Genomic DNA, 22,339 nt, shown 5'->3' with positions numbered 1-22,339 from the left:
TGCAAGAGGTAGAAACCTGCATTTTCTGAACTTTTTTTTATACTTGTTTGATATTGGAAATGTATTCAAAGTGGGTACCTCGGCAGCTGACACCCAATTTGAAGGAGAGAAGAGTGGAAGTCTGCACTGATCTGCTGGAAGCATTTGAAGCCAATGAAGACGCATTTTTTTCTTATCTGGTGACAGGATGAAACGTGAACTTATCTTTATGATCCGGAAATGAAGAATCAGTCCATGGAATGGTGTTGCATCTCTTCTCTAAGGCCTAAGAAGTTCAAGAGCCAGTGGTCAGCATAGAAAGCCATGATGACTGTCTTTTGGGATGACAAGGACATCATTCTCCCTGATTTTCTGAAACATGACGAAAGTGGTAGGAGGTTTGCGCCAAAAGACATACGAGGAGAGACTGGAAGCCCTAAATACGTACACCCTAGAGGAAAGGAGGGACAGAGGAGATATGATTCAGATGTTCAAATACAGTGGTGCCTCACACAACGAACTTAATTCGTTCCAGGAGCAAGTTTGTTATGCGAAAAGTTCGTTATGTGAAACGCGTTTTCCCATAACAATACATGTTAAAAAAAATAATTCGTTCTGTAGCATAAAATATGCTAAGATGACATAAAAAAAGATAAATTTTTGGTTATTATTTTTATTTAGATACATCTAAAAACATAATTGTTTTTTAAAACAACACACATTTTTTAAATTTAAAGACAGACTAAGTAGAGTCTAATTTTACAGTGAGAGAGGGCAGAGTCTCAGCGGCAAAAACTGGGACTTAACTGTTCATTTTTTTTTTTCTATTCTACCGTGTTTCCCCGATGATAAGGCAGGGCCATCAAATAAGACAGCCCCCCCTTTTTAGAAAAAAATGTAAAATAAGGCACCCCCCCCCCCGCAAATAAGCCACCCACCGATACCTGCGCTTACCCGAATCGGGTGGTACGGTGGGTGACTCCGTGTGGTCCCTGGCACCCCCGACACGATCGGGGCAAGAGGGAGCTCAAGCCCTCTTGCCCCCCCGACTCCCCGACACGATCGGGGCAAGAGGGAGCTCAAGCCCTCTTGCCCCCCTGACTCCCCGACACGATCGGGGCAAGAGGGAGCTCAAGCCCTCTTGCCCCCCCGACTCCCAGACACGATCGGGGCAAAAGGGAGCTCAAGCCCTCTTGCCCCCCCGACTCCCCGACACGATCGGGGCAAAAGGGAGCCCAAGCCCTCTTGCCCCGCCGATTCCCCAACTCCCCGACAATATCGGGCCAGGAGGGAGCCCAAGTCCTCCTGGCCACGGCGACCCCCTAACCCCACCCTGCACTACATTACGGGCAGGAGGGATCCCAGGCCCTCCTGCCCTCGACGCAAACCCCCCCTCCCCCCAACGACCGCCCCCCCCCCAAGAACCTCCGACCGCCCCCCCAGCCGACCCGCGACCCCCCTGGCCGACCCCCACGACACCCCCAACCCCCTTCCCCGTACCTTTCTGTAGTTGGCCGGACAGACGGGAGCCAAACCCGCCTGTCCGGCAGGCAGCCATCGACGGAATGAGGCCGGATTGGCCCATCCGTCCCAAAGCTCCGCCTACTGGTGGGGCCTAAGGCGCCTGGGCCAATCAGAATAGGCCCGGGAGCCTTAGGTCCCTCCTGGGGGCAGGGCCTGAGGCACATGGTCGGGTTGGGCCCATGTGCCTCAGGCCCCGCCCCCAGGAGGGACCTAAGGCTCCCGGGCCTATTCTGATTGGCCCAGGCGCCTTAGGCCCCACCAGTAGGCGGAGCTTTGGGACGGATGGGCCAATCCGGCCTCATTCCGTCGTTGGCTGCCTGCCGGACAGGCGGGTTTGGCTCCCGTCTGTCCGGCCAACTACAGAAAGGTACGGGGAAGGGGGTTGGGGGTGTCGTGGGGGTCGGCCAGGGGGGTCGCGGGTCGGCTGGGGGGGCGGTCGGAGGTTCTTGGGGGGGGGGCGGTCGGAGGTTCTTGGGGGGGGGGGCGGTCGTTGGGGGGAGGGGGGGTTTGCGTCGAGGGCAGGAGGGCCTGGGATCCCTCCTGCCCGTAATGTAGTGCAGGGTGGGGTTAGGGGGTCGCCGTGGCCAGGAGGACTTGGGCTCCCTCCTGGCCCGATATTGTGTGGGGAGTTGGGGAATCGGCGGGGCAAGAGGGCTTGGGCTCCTTTTTGCCCCGATCGTGTCGGGGAGTCGGGGGGGCAAGAGGGAACCAGGCGGAGAGAGGGCAGTTAAGCGCAGTGCCTGCGCGGAAGGATGCAGCTCGGGCGACTTCGTTGTGTGAAACGAAGTTCGTTGTACGGATCAAGACATAAAGTTCGTTGTGCGCAGCGTTCGCTGTGCGAGGCGTCCGTTATGCGAGGCACCACTGTACTTTAAAGGTATTAACATAGAACAAAATATTTTCCAGAGAAAGGAAAATGGTAAAACCAGAGGACATAATTTGAGGTTGAGAGGTGGTAGACTCAAAAGCAATGTAAGGAAATTCTTCTTTACAGAGAGGGTGGTGGATGCCTGGAATGTGCTCCCGAGGGAGGTGATGGAGAGGAAAACGGTGACAGAGTTCAAAAAAGCATGGGATGAACACATAGGATCTCAAATCAGAAGAAATTAAGGCCAGTACTGGACAGACTTACACGGTCTATGTCCTTATACGGCTGTTTGGTTGAGGATGGGCTGGGGAGGGCTTCGATAGCTGGGATGGTTTAGATCAGTGGTCTCAAACTCCACAGCCCGGGTGTGACATGCGGTCCTCAGTATGTTTATCATAATCACAAAAGTAAAATAAAACAGTTTCTTGATCATATGTCTCTTTAGCTATAAATTACAATATTATTATTAAGACTTAGTCAAAAGAAAAGATTTATAAACTATAAAGAGTTTTACCTCATGCAAAATTGTCATTTTTTAAATAAGACATTAACTATTTTTCTGAGGCCCTCCAAGTACCTACAAATCCAAAATGTGGCCCTGCAAAGGGTTTGAGTTTGATACCACTGGTTTAGATGGACTGAAGTGAGCTTTGATGGAGATTTCAGTAGATGGAACCTAAGCATAGTACCAGGCAGAGTTTTAGGTTCTGGCCCAGCAATAGCTAAGAAGGAAAATTTAAATTAAGTCTGTAATTTAAAGAGTGGGTATGGTTGGGCAGACTGTATGGACCATTCGGGTCTTTATCTGCTGTCATCTACTGTGTTACTATGTTATATTAATATGGCCATACCGTGACCAATGAGCAGTACATTGAGATACTCAAGAAAATTAGAGAAGCCATTAGGAGGAAGAGACTAAACAAGAATCTGGAAACAATCCAGATTCACCATGACAATGCATGACCACACACATCTTTGTCAACAAATCAGGAGATTGGCAAATTAAGCTGGTCAGTGGTCCCCCATCCACCATATAGCCCAGATTTGGCGCTCTCCAACTTCCACCTGATTGGTCCAATGAAGAACAGTCTTTGGGGGAAACAATTTGATGACACAGATGAGGTGAAAGTGGTTGTGAAGAAGTGGGTATGACAGGGCACATTAGAATTTTTACAAAGAGGATTTTAGAGTGGGGTTCAACAATGGCGCAAATGCATCGTTTGTGATGGAAACTATGTTGAGTAGTATCTTTGTATAGAGGAAGAGTTACTCTACCAACATTTGCAATTTGAATGACCTATGTTGGTTAATAAAAAAGTTATGCCCACTTTTACATTGTTTTCAGTACATCCCTCATATAATATATAAACCGCTTTGACTGTGGCCAAAGAAAGGCAGTATATCAGGTCCTATCCCCTTTACCTCTTTAAAATTCCTTCTCTTGAACAGACTTGTGTTAATCAGTGTTACTGTATTTCCAAGCATGTGAAGTTGGTGAATGACACCAATGAGAAGATGGATGTTTTAGATCAACTTAATATTTTGGATTTGACTAATCTCTTAGAGCAGGGGTAGGGAACTCCGGTCCTCAAGAGCCGTATTCCAGTCGGGTTTTCAGGATTTCCCCAATGAATATGCATTGAAAGCAGTGCATGCAAATAGATCTCATGCATATTTATTGGGGAAATCCTGAAAACCCAACTGGAATACGGCTCTCGAAGACTGGAGTTCCCTACCCCTGTCTTAGAGAGTTCACTGATATCGGATCATGTTACGCTACTGGGGTCATTGATCACCAAGAGCAGAATTTGATCTTTAAGTCACATTTTCAGTGTAAAGGGTCATGGATTTGATATACAGTGGTACCTTGGATTACAAGCATAATCCGTTCCAGGAGCATGCTCGTAATCCAAAATGCTCGTTTATCAAAACAAAGTTCCCCATAGACAATAGTGGCAACAGCAACGATTGGTTCCAGAACCCGAGGTCTGTACCTGTCGGGGCCGGGTGCTGCAGCGCCGTCTCCTCCGTCTGCCTCCTCCGTCCGTCATCGGAAGAAGAACCCGACAGTGCCGCTTCGGGGGGGATGCCAGCCGCCGGAGAACCCCACAGTGCCACTTGGGGGAGATGCCAGCCGCCGGAGAACCTCACAGTGCCTTCAGAGGGATGCCTCCTCCATCCGCCGGCCAGCCCTCCACGTCGGATGCCCCTCGCATGCTGGAGAGCCCGCAGCCGAGCGCCGCCCCACCCTCACGCCGTGCACGACACGCACAACGCCGATGATTGACGTTGTGCGCGTCACACGCAACGCACATGAGGGACAGCACCCAGCCGCACAGGCCCAGACAGAGGTCCTCCAACCTGCGGAAGGCACCCAATGTAGAAGGCTGGCCGGAAAATGGAAGAGGAATCCCCTGTAAGTGCTTGTTGATCGGGGCAGTGCTCGGTTTGCGAGTCAAAAATTTGCTGAGTGTTTTGCTCGTCTTGCAAAACACTCGCAAACCCGGTTAATCGCAAACCGAGGTACCACTGTACTACCTTCTCCGAGGACAAGCAGACATGATATTCTCACATCTGAGTGATGTCATCCACGGAACCCAGCATGGACAGTCAAAAATATACTGTCGATTTAAATTTTTATTACCGCCCATACAGTACACTAGTGCCTTCCCACCCGAAGCCAGCTCACTTAAATTTGAAAACCTTGATCTTTTTTGTACCTTCCCTTTTGTTTTATTTTTTTCTTCCTTTTTGTCATATTTTGTTTTCTGTCATATTCCTTTGTTTTTAATTTAAAATTTTCCCAAACTTTGGGCTTCTGGGCTCTTTTCAGCCCTTTCACTCACTGGGAGCTTAGACTCTTTTTCAGATTAGCATCTACTCAATCTCCCCGGACCATTGAGCCCTTTGACTTTGCGTTGGTGGTTTTTCCATCGATAGCCAAGGCACCTAGCGACTTCAAACAATAGAACTGTTTCAGGCACCAACCCGCACAATTGGTGTGTACAGTGCATAGGTCCTGACCATTGGGATATTTCATGCACACTCTGCTCTTGTATGCAGAAGAAGTCACTTAAATACGTTCTCTTTCCAAAGTTCTTGAGTCCTCTGCATTGAACTTATTAGTACATTCCTTGGTGATCTCAGGTTTAGATTACTTCAACTCACTATATAAAGGCATCACTCAGAAAGAAATCAGATGCTTACAAGTTATACAAAACACGGCAATAAAACTTATTGGAAATGCAAAAAAAGTTGAGGCCGGTTAACTGGGACAAAGAAAACAGGTGCCAAGGATGAAAAAGAGCAGATTCGAAGTTTTCCTAAAGATTTAAAAGGATAGTACACTTTTGACTGTGCCAGGTTCTGTGGATGACATTACCCAGATGTGAGATTATATGCTTACTGTCCTTGGAAAACACCTGCTGCAGGTGAGTAACTTTTTTGTGGTATAACTAAAGTGGTTTACATTTATTTTGCTGGTAAGGATCGTTTTTATGGTATGAAGATGCAGGTTTTTCCTGATATGCCACATGCAGCTGTAGGTGCAAATATAAAACAGAAGATCACTCAAACAGTAATTATTCTGAACTCATGTGCTAGCAGATCTGATCATTGCTCTGTATGTATCATTATGTTGGACACTGATAATTTTGTGAACCAGTGCATAGGTTTTCAATATACTTTACGACATCAAACCGATTGCTCTTCTCAAAATGTCATTTATCTAATTTTCTGTCCTTGTAAGTTGTATTATTTCGGACAGACATCGAGAGCACTGAGGACATGGCTGAGCATTGTCATTGTGTCCATACCACCAAAACCATGGAACCATTAACATAAGAATTGCCGCTGCTGGGTCAGACTAGTGGTCCATCGTGCCCAGCAGTCCGCTCACGCGGCGGCCCTTGGTCAAAGATCAGCACCCTAACTGAGACTAGCCCTATCTGCGTACGTTCTGGTTCAGCAGGAACTTTGTCTAACTTTGTCTTGAATCCCTGGAGGGTGTTTTCCCCTACAACAGACTCCGGAAGAACATTCCAATTTCCTACCACTCTCTGGGTGAAGAAGAACTTCCTTACGTTTGTACGGAATCTATCCTCTTTCAACTTTAGAGAGTGCCTTCTCGTTCTCCCTACCTTGGAGAGAGTGAACAATCTGTCTATCTGCTAAGTCTATTACCTTCAGTATTTTGAATGTTTTGATCATGTCCCCTCTCAGTCTCCTCTTTTCAAGGGAGAAGAGGCCCAGTTTCTCCAATCTCTCACTGTACGGTAACTCCTCCAGCCCCTTAACCATTTTAGTCGCTCTTCTCTGGACCCTTTCGAGTAGTACCGTGTCCTTCTTCATGTATGGCGACCGGTGCTGGACGCAGTACTCCAAGTGAGGGCGCACCATGGCCCAGTACAGCGGCATGATAACCTTTTCCAATCTGTTCGTGATCCCCTTTTTAATCATTCCTAGCATTCTGTTTGCCCTTTTCGCCGCCACCGCATATTGCGCGGACGGCTTCATCGACTTGTCGATCAGAACTCTGAAGTTTCTTTCCTGGGAGGTCTCTCCAAGTACTGCCCCAGACATCCTGTATTTGTGCATGAGATTTTTGTTACCGACATGCATCACTTTACACTTATCCACGTTGAGCCTCATTTGCCATGTCGATGCCCATTTCTTGAGCTTGATTATGTCCAGTTGCAGATCTTCACAATCCCCCTGTGTCTTCACTACTCTGAATAACTTTGTATCATCTGCAAATTTTTTTTTTTTTTCTTTATTGAATTTTCACCTTCAATTCACAAGAATAATCTTGTTCCATGCAACACAGAGACAGAAACAATTTTTACCAATTATACAAAACTTATTCAAACACAGTTATCCCCTCCTTAGACCACAATATAGGGGGTGTGATAATCAGATAATATTGGAGACATTAAATTAAAAATAAGTTCAAAGAAAAAGCTTAGTGTGACACGGCTACTATCTAATTCACAGTTCTTCAACTGCCGGTCCGCAAAAAAATCTTGCCAGTCCACGAAGGATTCAGGACCCCGCCGCAACAAAAGGTGCCGGCGTCAGCTGACGTGCAACTTCCTGTTTCCGTCGCTATGCCGGCACTCCTGCCTGCCACCACCGACTCCTGCCGCATATGTCTCCGCACCCCCAGAAAAGCAGCGGAAGCTCTGTGTGCTTTTAACTTCAGCACACAGCTGCCCCTAGGTAGTATTTTAGCGCGGTTTCATGAGGTAGCCTCGGGGCCTTTGGTAGGCCGGCCCACATCGCATCATCGAAGCGGGCCGGCCTACCAAAGGCCCCGAGGCTGCCTCATGAAACCGCGCTAAAATACTGCTTAGGGGCAGCTGTGTGCCGAAGTTAAAAGCACACAGAGCTGCCGCTAGCCTACATCGAGGAAACATTTGCTGGAGAGGGAAGGGAGTAGAGGTGCTCCTAGACAAGGGAGGGGAAGGGGCTACTGCTGGCAGGGGAGAAGGGAAAGGGAAGGGATGAGATTTACTGTTGGATAAGGGGAGGAGGAAAGGGAGAAGGGGTACTCCTGGACAAGGGAGGGGAAGGGGCTACTGCTGACAGGGGGAAAGGGAAGAGAGTTACTGTTGGATAAGGGGAGGAAGAAAGGGAGAAGGTACTGCTGGAACATTGGAAGGAAACAGCTGGCAGGGAGATTAGAGGAAGGGAAGGAGTCAGGATGGAATGGAGAGATCAGATGAGGGAAAGGGGAGAGACAGAGAAATGACAAGGTAGAGAGAGATTGATGCTGGGAAGGGGGGTCAGATGAAAAATAAGGAAAGAGGGACAAAGATGCTAGATCTGGTGTAGGAGAGAGGGGCATAGAAAGAACGCAGATACCATATGGGAGGGGGAGGGGTAGAGGTAGAGGGCAGACAGTGGATAGAAGAGGCAGATGCTGGATTGAAGAGACAGAGGGCAGACGCTGGATGGAAGAGAGTGAAACCAGAGATGACAAAAGGTAGAAAAAAATAATTTTATTTCTATCTTGTGATTAGAATATATCAGATTTAAAATATGTATCCTGCTAGAGCTGATGTTAGACATAACTGGGGAGTGCAAAGCCCAGGCAGTGCGTCTTTAGCTTCCAGCTGGCTTAGGGCTTTCTCTGACCAGGAGGCAGTTGCCCTTTACTCCCCCTAACACCATTCCTGCCATGTGTGACTGCGGTATTCTGTTAGCATGATATTTGTGTAGCATTCTGTAATAATTTGGCTTATTCAGTTTTCTTGATAGTAGAGGGGATTTATGTGAAGGGGAGGGGAGACGGGGGTTTTGTTGATCCTTGCCCTGTATTATTTATAATTATAAAATGACAATTGTACAGAATATAGTTTCTTTTTATACTTTAATAAAATATGTTCAGTATAAAATCATAACTATTTGAGGCTTGTGCGGATGGGATCAGATGGTTAACGGGACCGACATTAAATTAAATGGGGGACAGGGCGGCAATGGTTTTTTTTTTAATTTTAGTCTTATTAGTTTGCCGGTCCACAAAATAATTATTTTATTTCCGCCAGTCCATAGGTGTAAAAAGGTTGAAGAACACTAATCTAATTATAATCCATTCTAAATCAGTCCTTAATGATCTTTTTGATTTTTAGGAACTCCTTCAAATGGTCTGGAGAAAAAAATGCATACTTAATTCCCAAATTCCTCACCAGACATTTACAGGGGTAAGCTAATAGGAATGTAGCCCCCAATTTAAGAGTTTCTTGACGTAGGGAAAGGAAATCTTTCCATCGCTCTTGAGTAACTTTTGAAACGTCTGAATAAATCCAGATCCGTTGTTCTCCAAATAGTTTTTGAGAATTCTTAAAATATAATTTTAAGACCATATTTAAATCTTGTTCAAAAACAAAATATAGTAGAAGCGTAGCTCTTTTAGTGTCTGAGTTCAAAGTTTGTTCCAAAAGAGCAGTAACATTACCAAAATCAGTCTGTTTCTCTCGTCCATTATTTTTCTCTGTTTCTCTTTGAGGAATCTTTTTATTCGGCAGATAATAAATCTTGTTTAAAGGAGGAATATTGTCAGGGGAAATTCCCAAATTCTCAATTAAGTATCTTTTGAAAAAATTTATAGGCAGAGTTCCAGGTAAAATTGGGAAATTCAGAATACGAAGATTTAATCTCCTAGTATAATTTTCAGTTTGTTCTAATTTTTTATGTATAAAGGAATTATCTTTGATTGTTGCAATTTTAAACAGTTGCAGCTGCTGTATATCATCCTGCATCTGTTTGGTTTGGTTTGAAAAATCCATTTTAACTGAGTCAATAGTTTTAGTAAGGGTATCAGTCTTAGAATTAATGTCTGTTACCTCCTCAGTGATTTTGGCCATAGCAATCTCCAGCCGTTGTAGGAGCAACCAAATGTCTCCTAAGGACGCCTCTGTGGGAGAAGGATTAGTTCCCTCTCTCTCTGTTGGTGCTGATGTTAGTTTCTTCAGCTGTCCTGCGATTACTGGCTCAGCGTACTCGCCAGGAAGCCCCGTTGATTCCCTTCCGGGATCATGGATCTCCCACTGCTGAGCCCCGACAGAAGCTGGAAACACGGGGGTAGTTGGAGCCGGAGGGGATAAAGATATTTCAATCCCCGAAAGGAGAAAAGGCTCTCCACCATCTTCCCCCAAAGCCGGGTCACTTTCTCTGGGAACTTGAGTAGCCTTCGGCAGAGCCACGAAGAAGCGGTCAACGGTTTGCTGGATGAGTGTTGAAGAAAGGGCCGGCGAAGATACGGCCCTTATCTCCCCCTTCCTCTTTGAATGCAGCATCAAGACGACAGCAAGAGGTAAAATGTTGCAATGGAAAGCGTCTGCAATTGTCAGTTCTTTCACACCGCCGCTATCTTGTCCCGCCCCCCCATCATCTGCAAATTTAATCACCTCACTCGTCTCAGTCTTAGAATTAATGTCTGTTACCTCCTCAGTGATTTTGGCCATAGCAATCTCCAGCCGTTGTAGGAGCAACCAAATGTCTCCTAAGGACGCCTCTGTGGGAGAAGGATTAGTTCCCTCTCTCTCTGTTGGTGCTGATGTTAGTTTCTTCAGCTGTCCTGCGATTACTGGCTCAGCGTACTCGCCAGGAAGCCCCGTTGATTCCCTTCTGGGATCGTGGATCTCCCACTGCTGAGCCCCGACAGAAGCTGGAAACACGGGGGTAGTTGGAGCCGGAGGGGATAAAGATATTTCAATCCTCGAAAGGAGAAAAGGCTCTCCACCATCTTCCCCCAAAGCCGGGTCACTTTCTCTGGGAACTTGAGTAGCCTTCGGCAGAGCCGCGAAGAAGCAGTCAACGGTTTGCTGGATGAGTGTTGAAGAAAGGGCCGGCGAAGATACGGTCCTTATCTCCCCCTTCCTCTTTGAATGCAGCATCAAGACGACAGCAAGAGGTAAAATGTTGCAATGGAAAGCGTCTGCAATTGTCAGTTCTTTCACACTGCCGCTATCTTGTCCCGCCCCCCCATCATCTGCAAATTTAATCACCTCACTCGTCGTACCAATGTCTAGATCATTTATAAAGATGTTGAAGAGCACGGGTCCAAGCACCGAGCCCTGCGGCACCCCACTGGTGACACTCTTCCAGTCCGAGTATTGTCCATTTACCCCCCACTCTCTGTTTCTTATGCTCTAGCCAGTTTTTAATCTACGTGAGTATTTCACCCTCGATTCCATGGCTCGTACATTGTGAGCAATTTGGCACGATTTTTCAGAATTATGGTGCATTGTGTTGGAGCAGATTCAAGTGTCAATGGAAGGGAAACACTCGCCACTAGTTGAGACATGAACAGAAATTGATTTTTACTTTATATACAATGGAGCCGGAAAGTTTGAACATTGCTATTGAGTGGAAGGAGTTTTTTTTTAGTATTTTGAGGAATTATGGCTTTTGAATGGTGCACTGTTGAGTTTTAGTTTTTGTTAATGGAGTTTTGTTTTTTGACAGGTCTTGTCATTAATTAAGGCTTTTTTTTCATTCACATTATTTTTCCTGGAGCTTGGGGTGCTTTGATTGGATCAGTTTTTGTGACATCAGTTTTGATTTCAAATATCGGCGTGTATTCCTACAGACACCCTAAACACAGCTCCGCCATGTTGCAATCCTGTGAGGATTGTCCTGAATCATTGTTTATTTTTTCATTTTTTCTCAGCTACCTGAAGCAGCAGTGTATTTCTGTGAAACAGGTATCCTATTGGAGACTGGGAAGGAAAATTGCTTTATGAAGAGTTGAGCAGAATAGGACATGAAGTGGCAGTTTCAACGTGAAGATTTCCATTCAACCTAGGTATAATTCTTGTTGAATTTTCAGTTATTGGTGACATGGGATATTTTGTATTGACAATTTTGGACTGAAACTTGATATGCATTAATTAAATTGTTTATATCAAAAAGTGTGGGTTTTTTGACTGATGAAAGAGAATATATGGGACTCTATTTGCATTCAGAGTACCCATCGTGAATTGCGGAGGTCTTTTATTCCACTTAATTTTCACTTATGGTTCTCAGTATTTAAGTCCGGTCCACACGAATATTAGGACCAGTTCTTTGAATATATTTTATGTATTTTATGCATTTGTTTTAAGATTTTTGTTATTTTAATAAATTCCTGTACATTTTCCTGCAGTTTTGTTTTGTTTTCTCAGTATTTGAGATCATGTGTTGCACATCGTATTTCACACCAACGAGGAATTTATTTTTGAATGTGGTTATATTTCTTCTCCTTTCCTCTTGTTTATTGTGTATTTATACATTTTTGGAGGGTTTTTGCTGTAGTTTCTTTCATGGATCAACACTGGAACAGTGGCTTGGGTTTTTCTGACAATCAAGGAGAGATTTTGGAAGCCCCGGCTTTATTAACATCAGGAGGTGAAAATGTAGCCAACCAACAATGACTTGATTTGCTGAATTAACATAAATTACTTACTAAGCTGGAATTACACAGCTCCTCATTAGTTGAATATGTAAACAAGAAATAATTCCTCGGGGCTTGAGAATGACTTGTGCTCTTAAGATTTTTGCTTATGATACAGGCTTTGTTGGATTTAATGCTATTATTGTTTTGAAGGTCACAGACAGAAATATTAAAAGAAAGATTACAATGTGAAGTGTTGAAGAAGGACTTGTCTAAGAAAGAGGAGCCTAAGGAACATATGGCGGATATACAGTATAAGATTGGGAGGTTCAGAACAGATTTACATACATCTAAAGTGAAGAAGTTTCATTGTGATGAGAGATTATAAAGATGAATACATTTATGCCTGGATGAAGAAAGATAATGATGAGCAAGGGGCTAAGAGGTTACAGTTACACTTTTCTTCCGACAGTGCTGGCAGTAACAATAAGGATAGATGGAATAAGGAGAATGTCCCTTTAGGGAAAAATTAGAGTTTTCACTAAGGCAATTGGAGATTCAGGGGGAAAGGTGCGGAACCATAGGTCAAAGACCCAATACTCGCTCTCAACAGCGGGGACATCAACAGTGGTAAATTTATCTTCTTACACTAATAAGGAAGGTGAACAGAGATCTTGGAAAGAAGATTGTGCTGGAAGCAAAAACATACAGTAAAAACTTTTTTTTAGGTATATTAAAAGCAAGAAGCCAGAAAGAGAATTGATTGGACCTCTAGACGACTGAGGGATAAAAGAGGCTTTCAGGGAATAAAGGGCATAGCAGAGAGGTTAAACGAATTCTTTGCCTCGGTCTTCACTAAGGAAGACGTCCATCTCTTGTTGAGCAGGTCCTGGGTACAGGATTGCCTCCTACTTCACCAGGGTGATGCTCTCCTTTAAGAAGACCTCCCTCCTCCGAGGCAGCACAGCCAGACTGGAGGTGGGACTTTCCTACATCATCCCTTTAGGTCTCCTCTATTTACCTCTCTCTTCCTCAGCTCCTCCAAGTCTGCTACTCTAGCCTCAAGAGGTACCTGTATCCTGAGTGCTAGGAGCTCTTTGCACCGAGCACACACATAAGAGTTCTCACCACCTGGAAGATAATTGAGCATGTGACAGTGCAAAAGACTGGATATCCCCCATCTTGCTGCTGGCCAAAGCTGCTCACAGTATAAACATACATAATAAAAGTACATAAAATACATGTAAAAGCACTCACAAAATAATCAACCAGTGCTACAGGAGTTGGAAAATGTACACTAAGATCCCCTAAGATTGCTAGTTTTATGTTAGGCTATAATGATGTTTAATTTTATTATTATTTTGTAATGTAATTGGTAGGTTACCCTCCCAGGATTTCTTAGACTATTTTTTAAGAGCAAATTGCTAGCTAATAGAGATTTAGCTAATTACTTTTTTAGCCTTTTAATTGATTCAAGGACCTATAAAACAGAGATCAGGCCAGCAATAGGTGGGAGCTGGGGAGAGTAAGTGGGAATTAAACAGTAAACAAAGACGTTCTTCAACTGCTATCTGTGCCCTAATCTGATCTTATGCTGTGAAATGCAATCTAAAATATTAATCTAGACTAAACACTTTTTATACAAAAACCCTAACAGAGGCTCTAAAGGCCTGGAGGTGATCAGTGACAGGTATGCTCTTGCCAGATCTTTTCTTCTCCTCCCTTTGTCGGTCTGTGTGGAAGAAACAAATGTTTAGTTGAACTCAAAAGAGGTTGCTCGATCTCAAGGCAGTAATTCTGCTCCCTCAGGAGATCCACACTGGATGATATTCCATTTACATTGTAGTGTCCAAGAAAGAAGGATCCCTTTGCCCCATCTTGGACCTCAAGGGGGTGAACCGGGTGCTTCAGGTCCCCTCTTTTTGCATGGAGACACTAAGGTCAGTGATCCTGGCTGTTCAACCTGGGGAGTTTCTCACTTCCTTTGACCTGACAGAGGCATACCTCCACATTCCCATTCGGGAGTCTCATCTGCAGTTCCTTTGCTTTGGGATTTTGGGATGGCACTTTGTTTTGTGTGCTTCCGTTTGGTCTGACCACGCCCCCTCCTAAACCTTCTCCATGATAATGGTAGTGGTGGCACAGCAGCCTTAAGCAAAGTGGTCATTTTGGTTCACTCATACCTGGATGACTGGTTGATTTGAACAAAGTCCTTCCAGGAAAGCTCAAGCATCTTGGCCCGCTTAGTTGGGTTGCTGCAGTCGTTGGGCTGGGTAGTCAACCTTGCCAATACTTGAAGTATCTCGTAGTTTTCTTTGACACCGGTCTGGGGAGGGTGTTACTTCCTGAAGTATGGGTGCTGAAGTTGCAGTTGCAAATTCAATCTCTGATGGGCTATTGCTGTCCCCAGGCACAGGAATTTCTTCAGGTCTTGGGCTCGGTGGCAGCCTCGTTGGAAGTGATTCTGTGGGTGCACACTCACATGCGTCCCTTCAGTATAATCTTCTTCAGATGTGGTCCCCGCAGTCCCATGATATGGACATGCTGTGCTCTGGGCCCATAATCTAATCCAGGGACTGAGTCTGGAAGATCCCCAATGGACAGTTCTCACAGATGCCAGTCTTCTTGGCTGGGGCACCCAGTGCCTCGGTCATTCAGCTCAGGGCAAAGCTGTTTGGGTTCTCTCCAACAGTACCATGGCGGTGGCCTATCTCAATTGGTAGGGGGGAAACCAAGAGTCATTTGGAGGCGCAGGAGACTTCTTATAGAGTGGGTGGAGATTTATCTACTCGGCATCTCACATAGCGGGAGTGGACAATGTCAAGGCAGATTTCCTAAGTCATCATATGCTGGATCCCAGCGAATGGTGTCTGGGGATGGAGGCAAACAGAATGCTAGGAATTATTAGGAAAGGGATGGTAAATGAGACTGGGAAGAATATTATGCCTCTGTATTACTCTGTGGTGTGCTCTCACCTTGAGTATTGTGCATAGTTCTGGTCACCGTATCTCAAAAAAGATATAGCAAAATTAGAAAAGGTCCAAAGAAGAGGGAGCAAAATGATAAAGGAGATGGCACTTCTCTCATATGAGAAAAGGCTAAAGAGGTTTGGGCTCTTCAGCTTGGAAAATGGACTGCTAAGGGGGATATGATTGAGGTCTACAAAATTCTGAGTGATGTAGAATGGGTGAGAGTGAATCGATTTTTCACCATTTCATAAAGTACTAAAACCAGAGGACACTCAATGAAATTACATGGAAATACTTTTAAAACAAATAGGAAGAAATATATTTTTTTACCCTCAAAGAATAATTGAGCCCTGGAACTTGTTACCAGAGAATGTGGATCAGTGGTATGGAATGTTGTTACTATTTGGGTTTCTGCTAAATAACTGACCTGAATTGGCCACTGTTAGAAACAAGATATTGGGCTAAATGGACCATTGATCTGACCCAGTATGTTCTTAAGTTTAAACGAGGCCATTTTACAGCCACACAAGAAATGGATTTAGCATGTTGGAAAATCCCACATTAAGGCACGCTAAATCCATTTACTAACTTTAAGAGTGTCCTTCAATTTCCTGTGGTTTTTGTCAATCACTTTTCGAGATGTGGACTGGTGTCAAGGATGATAATTTCATGGGGGGTGTTTTTTTTTTTCATCTCATGTATGACTTTTCCTCTGTATTTTTGGAATTACTATTCTCAAATCTAATTTTAAAAAATAGCAAGTATCCTGCAGTACTCATATTTTAAGAAAGGAATATTACCAGCTTTCATAACAACTGAAGCTAAGAGAACAACATTTCATTGTCTAGTTATAGCTGGGTTAATGTGTAACCTTTATCACTGTAACACAGATAAGATCTAAATCTGGACATCGGTGACCACCAGCTTCACAGTATAAATGCCATAGTAGAGCCATGGAAGTATTGGAGTATTCATTGTGACTTGTAGTAATTGTTTTCTATTATATTTTATTGATGATACATTAGTAAATACTGTGAACTGAAAAAAACCCAAACCCCACACCAAAATATTTTTTGTCATTTCTTCTGCAGAACTTGGCTGATTCTTATGAAATTTAATGCACCGTGTCCTGAATGAAGTTGATGTAAAATGTTGTAAATATTTCCCACCACAAAACAACACTACCTTACAAAACTGAATTGTTGCTATGGGATACACACAGAAACAGATGATAGTTTGTAAACAGTCTCTGTATCAAAATGGTTTGCACTGTAGATGTCCGAATTCTGATAAAGAACTTGGTACAGCTGAAAGGTTACAGCAGTCGACGATTGTTGAGTTCTAACAGAAGGGTTGGAACAAAAACGGGCACTGTGGATTGTAAGCCAGGCAGCGGACAATTGCGTTCAATTCGCATACAAGAGCACATTGATATTGTTCACAATCTTGTACTGAGCCAGGATGATGTGCCGCAAACACACCAAACAACTCGTCAAATAGCAAGAGAATCAGAAATAAGTCAGACAACTATGGTTAGGATAATTCATAACAATCTAAAATTATAGTATCTCAAAAACTTCCATGAAACGATTCCGTACTACATGAAAACTAAACTACAAATCTACTTCCCAAAGCGACCACTGAGGTCCCAAGGAGAAAAATGACTGACCATACCTCCTGGCCGCTCCCTCAAAACTGAAACAGCCCACAAAAGCTCCTATTCACATTTCATGCCCAGACTTTGGCACAATATCCCCCATCTGTTAGATCAGTGGTTCTCAACCCTGTCCTGGAGGACCACCAAGCCAGTCAGGTTTTCAGGATAGCCCTAATGAATGGTGCAGGTTTGCATGCCTGGCACCTCCATTATATGCAAGTCTCTCCCATGCATATCCATTAGGGCTATCCTGAAAACCCGACTGGCCTGGTGGTCCTCCAGGACAGGGTTGGGAACACTATGTTAGATCACTAGATAGACTCTGGAACTTCAGGAAGGCCGTGAAAACCTTCCTCTTTACAAACCCAGCGCCTTAAAGTCATTCACCCAGAAATGCCACTCAGTCAACGTACCTACGCCACCTAATCTCACCAAATGCTTCTTAGTGCTTATGTTTTATTTTCATGTCTATATTGTAATTTATGTAAATTATGTCATCTCTGTCCTGTCTCGATTATTATGGATGTACTTTGTAACCTGTTCTGGGCTACTTTGGGAAGACGGCCTAAAAAATTAAATAAATAAAAGTGTTGTGCCCAAGAATTAACTTTACACAACAGAGATGCGCCTGAAAAGTTGCAAGTAGCTTTTCACCAAGTACCCAGAGCACAGCGTCGGCTCCACTGATTAACGCATAAAATGATCGCCTCTATGTGCCTTCAAGAACACTGAAGCATGATGTTAATGCCAAACACGTACTACAGACCCACCTGACCTTCAGCCAATCGGTCATGGTCTTGGTCACAATCGCGAAACTCGGATTCACAGATCTGTTTTTCATTGTTCCTGGGGTTAAGATTAACGGTGCATACTACCAGGATGTCATCTTGATGCAGAAGCTGTTGCCAGCGATCCATCATATGTCAGGGGATTACTTTATCTTCCAACAGGACAATGCCCCAGCACATCGAACAAAGGACACTGTAAAGCTGCTACATTGGGAGACCCCAGACTTCGTTGGTCCAGACCTCTGGCATGCAAATTCACTAGACCTAAACCCAATTGACTACCGGATCTGGGGGTTGATACAGGAATGCATCTACCAGACTTTGATATCTGACGTCGAAGGCTTTAAACAGAGCCTCATCTCTGTTTGGGCTGAACTGAAGCAGAGTATCATTGACAAGTCCATAGATCACTGGTGGCCAAGGCTGACTGCATGCCTTTGTACAAAGGGAGTACTCTTTGAACATCTGCTTAATTGAAACATTACTTTTTGACTTTACATTTTTCTGCAAGATAGCCATAAAACTTTTTTATGTGTTTTTATTTAGTTTACAATTCATTTTCATAAAGTAGTATTATGATGCGGTTGAAAATATTTATAACATTTTACATTGACTTCATTCAGGACACAATGCACTAAATTTCATAAGAATTGGCTGAGTTCTGTGGAAGATAATGACAAAAAACATTTTGGTGTGGGTTTTTTTTTCAGTTCACAGTGTAGTTCTAGTGGAAGCAGGTCTAGTGGAAATAAAGAATATTGTACTGTCTGTCCATGTTTAATCTTTTTAAATGTCTCATATGTTTATTAAATTGTACAGCCGTACCAGCAAAGCTTTTAGTAACAAGCAGACCGTGAAACAATGTGGTTGCTCTGAAGTTTATCGGGACTGCTTACAGACATTTCTGCCAGCTCTCAGCTGCCCTGTGCAAAAGGAAGTACTAAGAAGTGGTGTTCGTACCTTCCTTCACCGCATGATTATTTGCCTTGAGGAAGAAGTTCTTCCATTCATTCCCACGGCCTCTGAGCACATGCTTAAAGATTGTGAAGCAAAAGATCTTCAAGAATTCATTCCTTTAATAAACCAGATTACAGCCAAATTCAAGGTATGTGATCTAGAAACCCTTAAAATGAGAATTAGATTTTACTGGCCAATGCAAATCATATGTAAGGTAGTAAAATGAGATGTGCTTTCAGAAAATTGATCACTATGATGATTTTTTTTTTTACAAATGGATAAGAATTTTTTAAGGTCTAGCCTAGGTTTATTTTGGGGTATCTCTGTAGTATTGCTTGTGATCTGACTGAAATACTAATTTTATTGAAACAACTAGTTTTTGAATATTTGTGTGTTTTTTTACAAGGAAAATACTTACATTATTGAATTCAATAGTGATGACTGTGAAGGGAATATTATATTTATTCTACTTGGCACATTTTCTTTTCATCTTATTTATTGTATCTAAAAATTATTAAAATCTAAATGTTAAGTCACTATTTAAAAAATACTTTGGTTTTATTGTTTGAATTTATGGAAGGTAATATTGTAACAGGAGCCTATAAAAATTATTTAAAATGTACCTATTTTATAATGGTGAATGTATACCTTTTATATAAATCCCCACAAATCCCTGTAAATAATCCCCACAAATGCTCTTGTAGAAAATTATACCAGCTCTAAAGAGGAGTAAAAGTATATGTGTACTCTGTGCATATTTATATGCTTGTTTTAAAGTTCACATATATGTGAGCACAATTATTGCATTGCGGCCTAACATGGGGTACCTTTAATAACTCACACCTTTAATTAACTTATACAAATCTATACATTTTTCATAAAAATGATATTTATTCAATTTATATCATTATTAAACTTGAGGTTAAAATTAGAATTAAAATGCCAATTAATTATGTGCACTACATGTATTTCCATAAACCATACTCCCATAATTACCATTTGTGTGAGGGGGACTTCTTTTACACAGAACTAAGTGGTCAGTTACCACGTTATCTTAGAAGGTGAAGTTTATTTCAGACAAATAAATTCTTTAGGTTCTGAACAGGAAAAAGTTTTACAAAATATAAAGTTAAATATATATTTCTGTTACAATAATTTCTAAAACATTCTTAATATTTAGAGTTACACAAAATCATATGATAATATATATATTCTTAAAAGAACTCCTTAGCTTAGTATAACAAAGCTGACAATTTACCAAAGAAATGCAAAACTTATTTTTAGAAAGAAAGGATATATCTTTTCCTTAACCCAGTACTCTTCTTATATAGGCCTAGATTCACTAACCTTCCTTTCCCTGTCTGATCCGTGGTGATTGCAGGCAGGCTGACGAATTCACTAAAGGCCAGCATGCAAATGGGGGCGATCGGAGGAATGTCACCCACCGACCACACGGATCGCTAGTGAGTTATCCTGATGCATGTGTATGCTTACGGAGCTACAAGCTGCTTTTTTCTGGTTTTTTACTTTTTCGCAAGCCCCCGGGTTAAAACAATGGGCTCGCACTGCGGGGGAAGGGTAGGAGAGTCGGGTGGCAAGACGAGATTCAGGGCGCAGGGTGGTGAGTCGGGGCAGAGAGCAGGGTGGAGAGAGGAGAGTCGGGTTGAAAAAGGGCAGGAGAAGTGAAGTTGGGCTGGAAAAGGGCAGAAGAAGCGAAGTAGGGCAGGAAAAGCGCAGGAGAAGCAAAGTCGGGCTGGAAAAGGGCAGGAGAAGTTGGCAGAGAGCAGGAAAGGTCGTGAGCAACTGGATCAGCCAGCCCAGTCAGTGTTCCTGGAAAAGTTTAGTGAATCGTGTCCCTTCCAACTTTGCATGCCGTTTACCCTCATTTGCATGTGTGGATCAGAATCAGATCGGCCATGAGGTTAGTGAATCGGGTCGGGATTGCAAAGGGGTTGCAAATCGAATGGTACACGATCAATTTTCTTAGTGAATCTAGCCCATAATCTTAAAGAATGAATCACAAAACTCTCTCTGACCATTGAAGATTTTCTCTGGAAATCTAACCGTTTTTCACAGACAAAGGGCTACTTGCATTCCTTGTTGTGTTTGCATTAGAAGGTATCTGAAACAAGAGGGAAGTGTGAAAAATGCTAATCACCAACCTCAGGACATATGCTAGATGTAATTTACTTGGATTTCAGCAAAGCCTTTGATACAGTTCCTCATAGGAGGCTGTTGAACAAACTTGAAGGGCTGAAGTTAGGACCCAAAGTGGTGAACTGGGTCAGAAACTGGCTGTCGGACAGACGCCAGAGGGTGGTGGTTAATGGAAGTCGCTCGAAGGAAGGAAAGGTGACTAGTGGAGTCCCTCAGGGTTCGGTGCTGGGGCCAATCCTGTTCAATATGTTTGTGAGTGACATTGCTGAAGGGTTAGAAGAAAAAGTGTGCCTTTTTGCAGATGATACCAAGATTTGTAAGAGTAGACACCGAAGAGGGAGTGGAAAATATGAAAAAGGATCTGCAAAAGTTAGAGGAATGGTCTAATGCCTGGCAACTAAAATTCAATGCAAAGAAATGCAGAGTAATGCATTTGGGGATTAATAATAGGAAGGAACCGTATATGCTGGGAGGAGAGAAGCTGATATGCACGGACGGGGAGAGGGACCTTGGGGTGATAGTGTCCGAAGATCTAAAGGCGAAAAAACAGTGTGACAAGGCAGTGGCTGCTGCTAGAAGGATTCTGGGCTGTATAAAGAGAGGCATAGTCAGTAGAAGGAAGAAGGTGTTGATGCCCCTGTACAGGTCATTGGTGAGGCCCCACTTGGAGTATTGTGTTCAGTTTTGGAGACCGTATCTGGCGAAAGACGTAAGAAGACTTGAGGCGGTCCAGAGGAGGGCGACGAAAATGATAGGAGGCTTGCGCCAGAAGACGTATGAGGAGAGACTGGAAGCCCTGAATATGTATACCCTAGAGGAAAGGAGAGACAGGGGAGATATGATTCAGACGTTCAAATACTTGAAGGGTATTAACGTAGAACAAAATCTTTTCCAGAGAAAGGAAAATGGTAAAACCACAGGACATAATTTGAGGTTGAGGGGTGGTAGATTCAGGGGCAATGTTAGGAAATTCTACTTTACGGAGAGGGTAGTGGATGCCTGGAATGCGCTCCCGAGAGAGGTGGTGGAGAGTAAAACTGTGACTGAGTTCAAAGAAGCGTGGGATGAACACAGAAGATATAGAATCAGAAAATAATATTAAATATTGAACTAGGCCAGTACTGGGCAGACTTGCACGGTCTGTGTCTGTGTATGGCCGTTTGGTAGAAGATGGGCTGGAGAGGGCTTCAGTGGCTGGGAGGGTGTAGATGGGCTGGAGTAAGTCTTAACAGAGATTTTGGCAGTTGGAACCCAAGCATAGTACCGGGTAAAGCTTTGGATTCTTGCCCAGAAATAGCTAAGAAGAAAAAAAAAAAAAAAAATTTAAATTGAATCAGGTTGGGCAGACTGGATGGACCATTCAGGTCTTTATCTGCCGTCATCTACTATGTTAATATGTTACTATGTTACTCAAAATGGTAACTTTAATGAATGACAGTGAAGTGGCACTCGAGTACACTCAAAAACTGGTGACTAAACAATTTCAAAGTCAAATCGGAACAGTGCTCAGAGTTAGTTCATAGATTGTCAGACCAGAACACTGGAATACACCGAATGTTCAAAAGG

The 22,339-nt window shown here is 43.5% G+C and overlaps 1 protein-coding gene across 6 annotated transcripts in view; it reads left to right on the top strand.

Moving 5' to 3' along the window:
- XPOT (exportin for tRNA) overlaps positions 1 to 22,339 on the top strand; it is a 324,394-nt gene that overhangs the window by 176,388 nt on the left and 125,667 nt on the right. For 5 of the 6 annotated variants that reach the window (XR_004540576.1, XM_033957683.1, XM_033957681.1 and 2 more), the window contains 2 exons: positions 9,001 to 9,072; positions 18,479 to 18,764. Coding sequence is in view for 5 of the 6 variants with exons in the window: in XM_033957683.1 (XP_033813574.1) it covers positions 9,001 to 9,072; positions 18,479 to 18,764 (358 nt within the window). In the remaining variant the exon portion in view is untranslated. The remainder of the gene's footprint in view (positions 1 to 9,000; positions 9,073 to 18,478; positions 18,765 to 22,339) is intronic. The other variant, XM_033957684.1, reaches the window with a different exon arrangement.

The sequence above is a fragment of the Geotrypetes seraphini genome, chromosome 9 (assembly GCF_902459505.1).
Source record: "Geotrypetes seraphini chromosome 9, aGeoSer1.1, whole genome shotgun sequence".
NCBI classification, from domain to species: domain Eukaryota; kingdom Metazoa; phylum Chordata; class Amphibia; order Gymnophiona; family Dermophiidae; genus Geotrypetes; species Geotrypetes seraphini.
This window is presented reverse-complemented; position numbering and strand designations above follow the sequence as displayed.